Source organism: Lagopus muta, chromosome 8, assembly GCF_023343835.1.
Source record: "Lagopus muta isolate bLagMut1 chromosome 8, bLagMut1 primary, whole genome shotgun sequence".
Taxonomy (NCBI): domain Eukaryota; kingdom Metazoa; phylum Chordata; class Aves; order Galliformes; family Phasianidae; genus Lagopus; species Lagopus muta.
The window spans coordinates 26,215,512-26,230,433 of record NC_064440.1 but is presented as its reverse complement, the minus strand read 5'-3'; the positions used below and the strand labels follow the sequence as shown (position 1 = coordinate 26,230,433).

The 14,922-nt window shown below is 44.1% G+C and overlaps 1 protein-coding gene across 4 annotated transcripts in view; it reads right to left on the bottom strand.

The window, feature by feature from the left end:
* Nucleotides 1–1,094: 1,094 nt before the first annotated feature.
* Nucleotides 1,095–14,922, bottom strand: part of SATB2 (SATB homeobox 2) — a 128,975-nt gene continuing 115,147 nt past the window's right edge. For all 4 annotated transcript variants that reach the window (XM_048952983.1, XM_048952982.1, XM_048952985.1 and 1 more), the window contains one exon: nucleotides 1,095–2,124. In XM_048952983.1, the coding sequence (XP_048808940.1) occupies nucleotides 1,669–2,124 (456 nt within the window). In that variant the 3' untranslated portion in view covers nucleotides 1,095–1,668. The remainder of the gene's footprint in view (nucleotides 2,125–14,922) is intronic.

Genomic DNA, 14,922 nt, shown 5'->3' with positions numbered 1-14,922 from the left:
TGAGGTCTTTGTCAAGGTTACGTGAGAAGCCTGCGAAGAAAAAATGACCAGAGACCTTGTTGGTATGGCTATGGTTGCAGTTTGAACAGGCGTCTGAAATCAATCCAGCTGCAGAGGCGGTAGCGAAGGTGAGGTCTTTCCTGGGAAATCCTTGCCCAGAAGTGAAAAGTAAGTACTACTTGGTGTCTCCTGCGACATGATGCCTCACAACAGGCGGAAACTAGAGTAGATTGCAGCTTTAGCGCTCACATCACTGAAGAGTCAGTCAGTGTTAGCTCTGCTTTGTGTAACTCGATGGAGTTGCTAGCTAGGTCGCTGCGAAACCCTCCGAGGAGGAGGTGAGTGAGTGTGAAGGGCCTGGTGCCCTGTGGCGGGGAGACCTCGGGCGCTCAGCGCTGGAGGGGCTGCAGCTTGGGAGACCCGTGGCTGAAAACACTTCATTTCACTGGCACAAAATGCATGACACAGAGGGAGCCCAGCTAAAACAGAAAGGCGGGGAGGCTGGAGAGGAGGGTGGATGGGAATCGGCAACGCAAACCCTTCATCTCTCAGCAATCTACCTGGACTGGATTGTTGGGATTGTGGCATTCTGTGTCCCAATGTGACTTTACACTTGCGTGTGTGTGTGTACGTGTTTCACTTCAGTAAAAACAAAAAGCAACAAGAAAGAAGCTTGTAAGTCTTAAGATCTGAAACAGAGAACAAGTAAATAAAATCCACAGTAAAATGTGGTTCATAGTATGAATTCCATACATCAAATCTCAACACGTAATTTTTCTTCTCTTTCTATAAAGATCTCTTTAGTGGACAAGTCTTCTATGCACTGAATTTCAGTTTTAGTCATTCTGACTCTCATGAAGATTCATCTGTTCACTACAGAAAGGGCTGTCTGGAGAGTGGAACAGGCTGTATCCTTTTAAGTGCGCATTTTGTTTAAAGTACTTCAACTTACTAGTTTTCTTTTTAAGGTGCCCTGATTTGTTTTTCCATTTTCTCTCTTTCTTTCCTCTTTTCTTTTTTTGGCAGTGTTGATTTATGTCTTTAAATACATACCTCAAAAATTACCCATCAAGTTGCCAGATAGGAAGCCATATAATAATAATTAAAAAAAAAAAAAATCAGGGATAAACATAGAAAATAAATAGAAATTCAAAAATAGTCACCACACCCTGAGAGCAGGCGGCAGTTTATCAAAAAGCCAAAGCAACTCATTGTGAAGTGGTTTTAATACATAAACAAGTCTCATCTTTAAAGAACTCATTTCACAGTCTGTACTTCCAGGTTGTAAAGTTCCGTCCCATGCAATTTTAATATATATATATTTTATGTAAATATATATATATACACACACAAAGTTGTAATTTTTCCTTCATTGATATCACAGGACTTTTTCTTCCCATTTACTTGCTAGATGTCCCTTTCATAAGTGCAAGATTAATGAAGGCATAATCCTATGTGATTACAATGATTACTTCAGTCACATGTAGGATGTGTAACACTCAAGTGTCTGTGTCAAGGCGATGTCTGAGTGGGCAATGCTGAATTCATTCATTTTGCACATGGATCATGTGCAACAGAAACAAACAAAAAGTAAAAAGAGGAAGGAAAAAAAAAAACAGAAACAACATCCTTGGATCACTGTATTGCTTTCTGTGTTCCTATCTCACATTATCTCTGGTCGATGTCTGCTGGAGCTGCCTTGCTTTTGTCGGGGTTTTCCTCCTCAGGCTCCACTTTGTACATCTCTTCTGAGCCCTCCTCGCTGTCGTTCTCCTCCGACTCTGTCAGCAGCTCCTCATCCTTGTACTCTGCCACATCAACCACTGTTCCCAAATGCTCTTTTAGCTTCCCATGGTGCTTTACGTGGTAACGTTGGTTCTGGAAAAATTTGATGATGGTGTGTTTGGGGAGATCCAGCTGAGCAGAGAGGGTATGAATGGCTTCCTGATCAGGGTAGAGACCTACATCGTGGATAAAGCTTTGAAGGATACCTAGAGCTTCCAGGGATATCTTGGTGCGGGATCTGGGCTTTTTGGTGCAACTGTCCTCAGTGGGTGGAGGAGGAGCCTCTTCTCTGGGTGGGGAACTCTCCTTTGCAGGCTGGGACTGCTGTCTGTGCAGCACCTGTAGGGTTAAGCAGACAAGTAGCTCATGTACATGGTGACCCCTTTGGTGCCTGAGATAAGAGGCACTTATACACGTCTTCACACAGGGTCTAATTTGTTTTAGTGAAGAAAAGTACTAATTAGTATTAATTTCCCAGTTCCTTTCTTACCTATAATGCAGCTGCACTGGTAACTACAGACTGAAAGGAGAAAGCAATGTAAAAGGCAAACAATGCATGTAAAAAAATAAATAGAAAAATACGAACTAATTAACACAGAATATAGGCATTAAAAAGAACCACAGCCAAAATAAAAATTAATTCAAAAGGTGGAAGAGTCTCACGGTCATGACTGGCCAGTTGTCACATCTCAGACAAGGCCTTCCGCTTCTTTGCTTCTCGTTTCCTCTCGCTGTTATCCTGCAGGCCACGTTTCTACATGCCCAGTACCACAAAGCTGCGACTGTGAGGTGCTCCTTTTTCATCAGTAATGATTTGGCATTGAAATCTATCATGGCTGCTTTATGGGAACATATATATATATATATATATATGAAGTCAAGAGATTTAATAAGATTTCCTTTCTGTCAAGGTAACATCGTGGATAGGTCAGTTTTTATCAGAGCCAGCTTAAGTGCATCTCGAGCAGATTTTTCTGTTACAACTGTATTAATATCACTAGTTGTGAGTTCAAATAATTATACCCCTCCATAATATAATTATTATATTATTAATTATTATTATTTGAATATAATAATATAATTATATTATATTATTCAAATAATTATACCCCTCCATTCTGAGAAGACTTCTGGGCAGACACAGTTTCCAGTCTTGCAACAGATTTCACCAGCAGAATCTCCTTTTTGGCAAGTTTAAGAAAGCTGTGTAGCTTTTAATCTTCTTAACAGCCACTGAAGATGGCTAAGGAGCAGCCTTGTATAGCCCTCTTTCCAGGAGAAAAATACTCGCTCTGAACTGCTAGAAGCACAGAGGAACTACATATGCTTTCTTTAAAACAAAATGTATACAAGAGAGATTACCGGCAATAATCCCCTACAGGATTGAAGGCTGTGTTTGCCTAGGGGTTTCTTCAGATGCAGGGAAATAATTATTAGAACTCAGTGCTACACAGCTAACAAAATCAATGTGGATAAATATTTCCTTATAAATAAATAAAAAGGAATTCTGGCTCTTCAACCAAAAAAGAAATCAGCTTTGCTGCAAACAACATCAAGAAGATCAACCCTACATTAAAGCTCTCTAAAGGGAAAAATAAGAGTAAATAATGGAAATGTGTTGAGAACCTGCACCGAGTTTTGCACACACACAAAGCTCCTACTTTGTTCAAGATCCTACTCTGTTCAAGTTATTGAGGAGTGCGTAATGAAAGTCCACTGTAGAATATCAGGCTGTCCGCACAGAGAAATGAAACGGCTCTGTCCTGAAGAGCCCTTCGTTCATTTCCTTCCTCAGCTAATGTCACCGTAACGTACAGCACCGCTCATCTCCAGCTGCAGTGTGTGAAAAGTGACGTGCCCCAACCACTGCCTGCTGCTCACGGTCTGCCAAGGAGCCGAGCCTGGAGGAGTCAGTGTGAACGCAGCGCAGCTCACATCCTGGCAGAGCAGCTGTGCTGCGCTGCCTGTGCCTCTGGCTGCAAGAAGCACGCTGCCGGCATGCTGGGCTTCGTCCCAGCCCAACTCCTGTACATGAGGCAGGGCGAAGCACCTGTATGACTGCACTGCACGTCCCAAGGACTGCAGCACACGGCAGCGGCACGGAGTGATGCTCATGGAGGTGGCAGAAAGCACTGGAACAAGGAGGCAGCTCCACTGCAGGCACTTAAAAGTAGGTGTTGCCACCAGTGACAAGAGGGTCTGTACAGCCGTGGAAGAGCTGCTGGTGAGCAGAACTGCAGATATGTTTTGATGCCAATGAATTTTTCTCTCAAGCACGTAAACACTCCAGGTGTCAAATGGAACTAACCAAGGATTAGGAGATAGGAGGAACTCATATGGGAATGCCTAGTATTCTGTGTTTTACTACATATCATGCAATAAAAGAGCAAACGTTCCAGTGAACTGAATAGCTCAGCTACTCTTTGAGCATTTCTTTTTTGTTCATGGATTGCTCTCGAAGGAAAGGACTGATGTTTCCAAAGAGAGGCACTACAGATGAGGGTGAGATCTGTACCAACATCAGTAGGGAGCACTGAGAGCCAAAGTACTGGGCTTGCTGATGCCAGCTGATGAGAACCCAGCCTCATGCCTCTGTAACACAGACCCCACCTACGTTATCTCCACTGCAGTGCCCTCTGGACCTGTCCCCTGACACCATAAGGCCCAGAGCAGCCAAAAAGAGAAGGATGTAACACTACAAACTGCCAGTGAATTTACAGACGGTGTCATATGAAAAAGCTCATGTAGCACTGCTAATCAGAAGCTAAATTTAAGTAGCAGCTAACACAGATAGAAACACATCCAGAAACAGTGTGAATTACTCAGTTCATTCTTGGAGTTAGAAGTGTGTTTTTCTTCCTCTTCAGTTGACAAATAGCATGAGAAATGATCCAGCCTGAAAAACGTTACAAGACTTCCAATCAAATATAATGATGAAAAAAATCCAACAATACAGGATCAGCAGCAGTAAAATGTTTAATTTGAAGGAGATGAAGAGATGCCTACAGCATCTATAAAGCAATCAACCAAAGAAGGCCAAGAGCAGGAGGGAAAGAATAATTTTCCTTAACCCTTCCTTCTCTGGAGTGACCTCTCCATCGTTTCCAGAGGAGAAAAATACATAACCATGGAACTATCCGTGTATAACATTACAAAAAGGTTGTTTTTCATTTGCCTTACTGTTTTCTTAAATAATACAAAACCCTAAAGCTGCTCTTATGCTGCATAAAATCTCACGATTTTGCTGATTTCTGGGGGCTTGCTCTGGATTTCTAGTGGCATTGAGAATGCACTTCTGTGATATGACATTAAACATACGCACTGACAGAGATGGATAAATACGCAGAATTTCCTTTGGATTTCGGCTGCAATCAGTTTTGTCTCCTTCCAGTAAAATGGGCTGTTTGGTATATAAGTGTGTGCCTTTCTATAGGAAACAAATCAACAACTGAGGCACATGATACAAGATGAGATTTAAGTTACCTTTGTGCTATTTGCTCTGAACTACATTTGTAAAATACAGTGCTTGATGTGAGCAATTTGCTTACTTTATACCTGGCTCTGTGTACCACATCCTCATAAAAGAAACTGCCCGGCTTTCACCTTGCAGATTTTTAGATTGTGGGGCTGTTATTATGTCCTTAAATCTGTGGTTACAATTTCCATCGACCTCACGCCCTTTTGCACAGCCTGCCGAACCCTCGGTATTTTGAGTCAGCCCTGTTCTGCTTCCATACGGCAAGAAAGGAAAGCCTGTCTATTCTGTGATAACAGCTACAGCACATTTCCCAACGCAGCTAAACGCTTCCAAACTGTGTCCTGAACATGCCACTAACTTGTATAAAAACAACAGCCAGGTGCAGCTTTCCTTGTACGGGCAGCCAGATCCCACGGGGCAGGCACGCTGCCTGCCGCCTTCCCCATCCCCTCTCCCTCTGCAGTGCATCCTCAGCACAGCCCTGGCACGGTGTCCCCTCGCCCTGCTCAGTGCCAGCCTTGGCTCGCCCTGCGGCCCCTCGCAGCAGAGGCCTCTGCAGGCTCTGCGATCCCACCTCTACTTTCCACCCACGTCTCCTTCCCACTGCTACCAGCCCACAGGTGGGGCAGCCCCGCCACAGCCGCCACATCTGGAGCTGACTTCCCCTTCCCCTTCTCCTCACCATCTCTCCATCTACTTTCGAATCAAATGTGAAGATATAGATTTCCTTCCGTGCCCAGAGGACTTATTTTTTTCTGTCCCTTCAAGAGATTTCATGTTTACAGGCATCGCTGTGTTCCTAGCGTCCACACAGAGCAGGTATGAGAGATGCCGCATTATGAAGTTTCATTCAGGCAGGCTTTAGCCTCATAGACAAAGTCATTTTTTCAAACAAATTAACCAGCCCTGGCAGAAAACTTGCAGGAAAACTAATATGATGGAAGTTGACTTTAAAAGATAAAATGACTGGTCTTAAGTCGCGCTGTTCTGAAATACGATTTGAAGGCCGCAATGAAAACCAGCTGGAAGCCATGTGTAAAATATAATAGAACATGCCTACAGGGAAGGAAGTGAGATATTGAATGATTAAGTTTAGGAGAGTATATAATGTAGTGTATCATTATGGGAGTGATCAGGATTACTTGTAATAAGCTAAGGGTTTGTGGTCTTTCTAAAATCCAAAGCCAAGAAGTATTGGGGGGAAGGGATCACCGCATAGCTTCACATGTCCCATTCCCCGCTTCTCGGGATGTTCCTGCAGAAGAAACCTGGCTCTGGAAGCTGGGACAGCTGTCCCCACAGCAAAGGAAGGTGAGCAAACCCAGGCTGAACGAGCACTGTGTCGCTGCAGTCGCTGTCTGTGCTGTGTTGAATTTTGGCTGGATTCGCTGTTCTGCCAATGCTCGCCTCCTTTCCCACCCTCACTCTGGCTAGAACTAGAGATGTGAACTCGCTGAGTGGAACCAGGCAGGATGTGGAGGAGGCACAGACACGTACCCGCTGCCAGCAGGGCACCAGCTGACACCACCATGCAGTGCCACCTTTTATTGCCCATGCAGGTGCTGCAGCCAATTAGAAACAGTGCCTGGCTATCATGTCAGTAGTTTCCTTAAGAGACAATTTCCATCACTTTGCAGATAAATCTCATACCTGGAAGGATGTACGGTCTGCCCCTTGCAGCAGATCTTACAGAAATAATCTACTCAAACAACCTTACACCCACTACGCCTTGTCTCTGGCAGCTTATCTTCATATAGAGAAGCAAGCAAGGGTAGAACAAACAGCCGCAATAAACAAGACTGCACCCCGACAGCCTCCTGGTTGCAGCAGCTAACGCAGCAATTAGACATAGTCGCTGAGCCAAGACACTTTACAGGTTTCCTAGGAATGTCTGAACAAGAAACTGTAGCAGAAGTTACAATTTGCACCTGCATTCATTTCTTTCTTTTAAAAAATGTGGCTGTTCTACTACCTTTTTTCTTTTCTTCCTTGCAAAAATATATCCACTCGGGTAAACACTGCAAAACGAGTCCCAGCCCCAAATGAAGTATTTTCTTTGGGCTCATTTTCACAGCGGTGATTTCACACCTTGACATCATAAAACTGTGTTAAAGACTGTGGTTTAGTTTCCTTGCTTTTCTTGGATTATACAGTATCCTAAGGTCAAAACTCAGGAAAATCCACTACTGTTATTAAAAAAGGAAAAGTATCTATGAAGTGATGACAAATTGCAGACTACAGGTGTTAGATTACATTTTGACTCCAGGCAGGTTTAATATACTTCAGTTTCCTTTTACAATTGCCCTTAGCAGGTACTGTTATCGGTAAGGGATTTAAAAAATATATATGGTACTCAATAAAAGAAGACCGTGTCAAAAGAAATCAATATGAGCGTGCAAAATGGTAGGAAGTCTGACAAGGATAAATATGTTCACTTTCATCTAACTTCACTCTGAGCTTCTTTTAATTTTGTAACTCAAATACTAGCAGCACATCCTGTGCATTTTCCAATGCAGTTTAGTAATTGCTTCACAAGAGTAAACACCATTATTACAGATAATTATAGTACCTGTTTGTGAAGTGATGTGCCCCATCTCACGCGAGCCAGACCAAAGCTTTATGAGCTGTTGGCTAGAGCCAACTTGTAACCCAAGAGCCCTGCGCCCTATTCAGCTGCAAAGACAAAGCAGTCACAGTGAAAAAAAATCCCTCGGACACTCAGGCCTTTCCCTAAATATCACTGTTATCTGCTACTGATCGCACCTGGAGTCTGACCAGAAAACCCCTGTGTCCTAAATGTCTCCACTCTGAGGTATGATTCTCTCTCTGAGCCATGCGAAAAAGGGAGTAAGAGGAAAATGGGAAGAAAGAAATGAATTCCACAGAGAATCCAAACTCAAAGGCAAGCTTTCCCAGACTGGAATGTGAGCTGGTTGAAGCGATTCATTTCAGCATCTTTGGAGCACACTCTCCACATGCTTCCCGTTGCTTTACGGTGGTCGTGTTGCTCAAGGGCAGGAAATAGACAGCGATCTGAAAACAAGGCAAGCACTGAGCAAACACCTGGCCTCTGAAATATGGGCCGAATCCTGCAGCTCTTCTCCGGACTCAAAGAGTCAAAAGTGGTCAAAAAGCAATCAAAAGACACAAGAAAGACATGAAAAACAGACAAAAAATAGCAAAACTTTCAGCTGTGCATAGCATCTGTCATCGCACAGAAGTTATAAGCATAAGCAAAATGCAATTAATCCTGACTTGAAGGCAGGGGAAGGTGTCTGCCCCCTCCACCCCCGGCACATGCTGCTCCCATTAATGCTAACAGGAGCTTAGCACGCATCAAAGAGCAAATACACCAGAAAACATTTTTAAGAGCTATCATCACGGGAGATAAAATATAAATTACAGCCTGATTACAGCATGCTGCTCAGGGGCTGCGTGTGCAGCGTAGCTCTCAGTGACAACTGGAGATGACCAGATAACTTTTGGACAGGTCCTACAGTTCCTGTAAAACATCTGTGTAGAGGAATTTGTCCTCATCTTTGCTTTTCTTTCCCCGAGCTGTGGAACTGCTGTCTGCACAGTTGTTTGAAGAATGTTTACAAATCAGCTTGACAAAGAGAAAAAAGAAATTCTGCCATCACTTGACCGCAATCATGATCTTATTCTTCAGTAATGCGTGGTTTATTTCCCTTTCCTGATCTCCACTAATAGACAGCACGTGCCTACACAATAGCCACTATTTTGTCTGTATAATGTTAAAAAAATAAATCACTAAACTCTGACAATGCAGAGCAGTGTCCCGGTGTTTCCTGGGATAACTGTTCTCTCCCGAACGCTAACTCAACTCTTCCCACAAAAGCACAGGCACAACTTTCATTGCTGTGCAAGTGCCTGAGAACTGGCTGATTTTATGGGCTAGCATAAATGAGCTCATGCTGATGAACGTTAGTGGATTAGCTCTGAAATCCCCATCTTTGGCTGGTTTAAGCCAGATCCTTAGCTTTACTGCACAGTAACTGCACAACAGCGAACATCCCTTGCTCAAGTATCCAACTGCAGACTGGGAGTGCTGTAAACAAGCACTGTTCAGCCACAGGTGGAGCCGGCACATACCTACTGTATAAATAGGCAGTGGCCGGCTTCATTCCGGCTCCTGCTGGCACAACCCGGGTGCTGGTGACAGAGAGGCCGATGTGGCCAGGAAGCATTGCACAACACCGCTGCAGACTCTCTCCTGAAGGCATCGGTGATGGATGGCTCCATTGTCTGGGGATGGGGCATGGCCAGCACAGCTGGCAAGGGGCTGGCTGCGTCCCCCAGCAGGCAGGCAGGGCCCCGCTGGCCTCCAGGCCATCAGCTCATGCCCTTCAGGCTCATAACCTGCAGCAGTGGGGCAGCCTCTCCTACAAGGGAGGGAGCAACGGCCCCATAAGAATTTGCACTGCTCTTCTGCGTGATGACGCTAACTGTAGTCCCACCCATGCAGGACTTACAACACATGTGCACAGAGGGCTTCAAAACCTTCAACTTTACACCGTGGGCCTGACTCAGCTCTTCTGTGCTTTCTCTCGCAGCCCTACGAGGCTCATGGGTGCTGCTGTGTGCAGAGCCCAGCTTTGCAGCTTCCAAACGGGCCTGGATGCAGCAGGAGGGAGTGTCTGCCAAAGATTTCAGATTGATCCTGAATTTCCCTGTCCCAACCCTGCTAATCCTAATGAGGAGTTGGCACAATGCCACAGATCTAAGGAAGCAACAAAAGGCTTTTTGGTTTGCTTTATTTCAGACGAAATACTTCTGGCATCCTCTGCATCTTCTTGTTTAATTAACACTACACATGCTCTCCTTTTCGTTTGAAAAGGCAGAGCAGCAATTGCTGGTAGGCTGAGCGAGGTCTTCCCCCAGCAGCCCTGACCTCGTGCAGTGCGTAAGGTCGCTCCCCAGCCCCCTAACCATGGTGGCACGAGCGGCGCCACCATAATCACGCTGTTTTCCAGTCACTCAGCTCAGGAGCAGGCACTGAATTATTTCAGGAAGGGTATGTTTGGATTAGGCACTGCATTCGCTGGGGGGAGGGGTAATTATTTGTCCCTTCAAACTGCTTTATGTCCTCACAGATGGCTATTTGGGGTTCCGGGAATACCCAACTCTACCGTTAATTTTTACAGTGGGGGCAGTTAGGAGTCAGAAGAACCTGACAGTTATGGTTAGTGGAAATGGTAGATTTGTGCTGATAAAATACTACTCAGCATGTTTTTTGCTTTCTAGACGTAACCACCAATGCACTTAATAACAGGACTTCAGCAAACTATACTGTGTGAATCAAACACATAAAAGTATAAATATTCCTTTTTTTAGAAAGTATGTCTTTAAAAGTGCATTATAATCAACTACCATGGTAAACGGCAAAATATCCAGCAATGCCACACATGCAACTGGCATAACGTGCTTTATTATACCCTTAGCTTGAAACTGGGTAAATAAAATCAAATAGTCAAAGTACATCCTGGCCCACAGACTGGGGCACTGAGGGCGGGAGGCTTTGCAGAATTAGATGTGAAATCCTTTGTCTTCCTGGTTACACTTTTCAAAAGGTGGGCACCTCTGGCAGCTGAGGGAGCTGAGCCAGTGTAAGCGCTCTTGGTGGCTCTCTGCCCTGACCTGCACCTATTTCGTGGGTTATGGGTGCTGGAAGAAAAAGGCTTTACAGAAGTCTCCTATCTGAAGCACCTGCAGTTTCTCTTTACAGTTCAAGAATATATGTGATTGGGAATAAAAGGCACTTGTTCATTTTTAATAAAATGGGTTACTATGTAGAACAACAGAGGGCAAGATGTTGTGGCACTGGGACCCAATTCCAGATTTTTCACTGCCTCCAAGGAGAGCCCTGCTGACTGGTCAGCCCCCTGTCCGGCCCCACACATCCAACTGCAATGGAAACACCCAGGCTGACACAAGCCCGCAGCATGCACAGATCTGCGTGTGAAGAGCCTGGGCTTTTGCTAGAAATGTGAAAGATCATTCTTTGCTTTATTAAGATAAGAACTACACGGCTTTTTTCTGCCAAACATCTCTCTTTCAGTCAAAAATTCTGACCGAGTGACAGATATTGCCTAAATGAAGCCTACTTTGCCAAGCTGCTGGCCTGATGGAGGGGAAATATTCCAACAAAGTTCAAGCAGCCATTCAGGCATTTTTCATGAAACAGCATATTGTAGCTGCATTTATTCAGAAAAACTTTTGGTCTTCAAATTCTACCTTTCCATTTTCCTTTAAAGCATTATGTTGTTCCAAACTGCTGCAAATTTTTTTTCCCTATTTTAACAGAAAATAAATTTAAAAGCACCAACTCTTTTTTTCTTACTGTGGTTCAGAAATGTCAGCAATTTCTTAAACTCAGCTCAAGCACCTCCATAGCTCTGGGCCATACCACCAAGGATGGAAATTCACAGCCATCTAACTTCCTACAGACTTCATGGTCATATTTACTAAGAGGTGTACTGGTGGGTAAGAATGAAATGTAACACAGTTTATAAAAGGAACAGGATGTGAGTCTTTCCTATCTCAAAATCCAATAAAGCTTATGATTTTTACTGCATGTGGGAGCCTGTTGGTCTGTGTAACACTGATTAGCAGCTTGGTCAGTAAGCCTGATAAAGCCATAAAGTACCTCTGAATATCTCTGGCCAGGGACATGTCAGCATGAAGTGTGTATGTTCCAGAGGGACACACACATATATGGGATCTTATCCTCAGTTCCAGTTTGTCTCACTATATTTTGTTCCACCCTCTCCAGAAAGCCTCTTCCATCATTTGAATGTTCCAGGAGAGGAGGCATCATCTTACCACTATTCCTCATCACCTTTTTGACACTCATGAATCCCAGAAATTTATAGCCTCCCTCAGTGAGGGAACCACACTGAGCCTAAATGGACCCCAAGCAGAGCCACTTGGCGTTCTTAAGCCTCATCTCATTTAAACAAGGGGACAGCAGGAGCAACATAACTCCAAGTCAGCAGTGCTTCCTGGTGCTAATCAGGACATTAAAAACGCATAAGCAGTTTGTTCTTTGCTGACAGACAAAGACAACCACAGAAATCAATGAAACCCAGGGCAAAATTAGAGATTAAAAGTAATAATACTTCTTTCAGCAAACCACAGTCTGAACTCATGAGAAGTGGCTAGAAGACAGAATTGCTGCAAGATCTAGAGACAAAAAGAAGGTCTCCTGCCTGAATGAAAAGTAAATGAAGCGAGCTCTGGTGCAGAAGGATTTCCTTCACAGAGTAGTGCTTGCTGCCACTGGGAAACCCAAGTGAGGGCTGCTGCAGCTGACCCTCCTTCATCACACTTAGGGAAAAAACACACTCGGAGGCAACTGTTGGAGGGAAAGGAAGAGAAACCCAAACAGCAGTCTTGCTACAAGAGATTTCCATGCAGGCTTCCCCTGAGTAAGCAGACGGTTTCCAGTTAGTCAGGGTCTGGGCCTGCCCGTGCGGTTTCCTGCCTGCTTGCCTTTGTAGCTTATCTAGATCTCATCAAGATACACAATCAAAAAAAATTAGAACAGTTAAGTACAGAAATTAGGGAAGCAAAATACAAATGAGCCTGGGTTTGTGCTTGTGCCAGGGAGCAGGGCAGCGTGTACCAACGATGTGCAGCAGGGTCGGGTGTGAGTGAGTAATGCCAGCCCTTTCCTCTGTTGCTGCGTGCCAAGCTCTATTCAAAACCACTGGAAAACAGCTCAGCCACTTTGCAATACTCCCGACAGTGCTGTTCAACCCCACCTGCATGAGCTGTGCTGCTGGTGCCCACCGGCACGCCACGCCGCGTGTGCTCCGCAGGCTTCCCCGCGCAGCACAGAGCCCACGCCCGCAGCCCCGGCGCTCTCCTGGGGACTGCGCTGGCTCTGGCCACGCTCACAGCCCTCAGAGGGGCCGCACACAACGCTCGTCCTCGTGTCCTGTGAAGCTCCAGGCAGGCGCTGGTTCCTGCGATGCCGTGCTTGGGAGCAAAGCAAAAACGCAGGCGGGATCTCACGCTTAAGCTACCATATGGATAGGGCATTCTCAAATTAAACTCTGAAAACCAGATGAGATCTGAGCAAAGGACAGTTTCACTTAAAGGAAATCTCTGAGGTCAACCAGCAATTAACTGAAAGGTTCTGATTGAATACGCTATTGACTGCTCTCACAACAGACAGCTTCCTGTTTATTATACCTTATGGGCTGTCTAGGTGCCAAGACATTAAACTGTCAATAATCTATTAATACTGAGCAGCTCCTCCCTCCTTACTCCCCCTCTTAGGCTGTGAAATTGCACGAAAAAGATGTAAATTTTTGAAGTTAAATAGGAATGAGGTTTTAAGGATATTTCTTTGTGTGGTTCCAGGAACATTCATAAACAATATAACACACAGTCTACAGCAACATGGAAAAAATTGTGTTAAAAAAAGTCAGACATGATTGAGACCATATCCTGAAATCTGTCTCTCTTTTCCAAGCCATCTTTAAACAGTCTAAGTAAAATTTAATTAACAATTTACAACAAGGAGAGAGAAGTTATTTAAAGAGAGGCCTACAGGTCCTTAACATTCAGTGTCTGGGAAACAGTTGTATATAAAAAAAAGTTTTAATGAATTTAATAGAGAAAAGCACTTTAATTAAATGCTGTCAAAGAGGATTGTATTAATGACTGCACACAAAGGAATTTAAAGCGAGCCAAGTATATTTAGCAAATAGGAAGTAGGCTTTCAGAGGCTGTAACTATTTATGTTTCTGCCATTGCAATGCATCTAGATCACATTGCCAATTGAAAGCAGTTATGCTATTAGATATGATTTTATTTATTATGGATTATGAAAATTTCAAAAGCTGCAGGGAATACATTTATTTCACTTCTAAAATGAAAGAACAAAGACATTTCCTGCTTGCTTGGTAAGAGAAGAAATAGGAGAGGAAATAAATAATAAATAATAATAATAATTTAGCACTTAACTAGTGCAGTGTTGTCCAGACAGATCTTTTTAAGAGGCCTTTGAGTCCCGGCATTTCAGAGTGTCTCCTTCTGCTGCAGCTGGGTGGATCCACAGCTGCCACCACAGCCCCTCTCAACTGAGCATAGCAAAGGAGTGAGCTCTTATTTCTCATGGGCAGAAAGCTGCTGTACTTCTACCATGTCCTGCATGTTTCTCGTCTAACCTATGGGTCTGCATGAAACCTTTCTTCTCTAATTCCACGTGACGGGACTTCTGGCAGGAAAGAAAGGGCTCCTTCTAGACCTCCCTGCCTGTGTGCCTTGAATCAAACAGCACAGACTAATAGAAGGATCATAACACAAACCATGAATTTGAGAAGAAGCACTAGGAAGTTTAAGGTTGTCAACAGTACGTTCCACTCTGATGTTAAAAATAAAATAAAGTTGGTCCAAACTGGAAACCAAGGAATGTTTTCTGACATGAGGTTAATGAGATTGCTGGGTCTGTACTACCCAGGACGTGTTCTGTGACTTACCACATCCTTTCTGTCATACGTACTAGAGAGAGATTCATAATGATTTCGGATTTTCAATCTTCCAAATGTTCCATGAGAGACACCTCATACGTGCCTGTATTCCTTGGTTTCTGGACACCAAGTCCTTCTGAAGTTAGGCGCTGCACGATT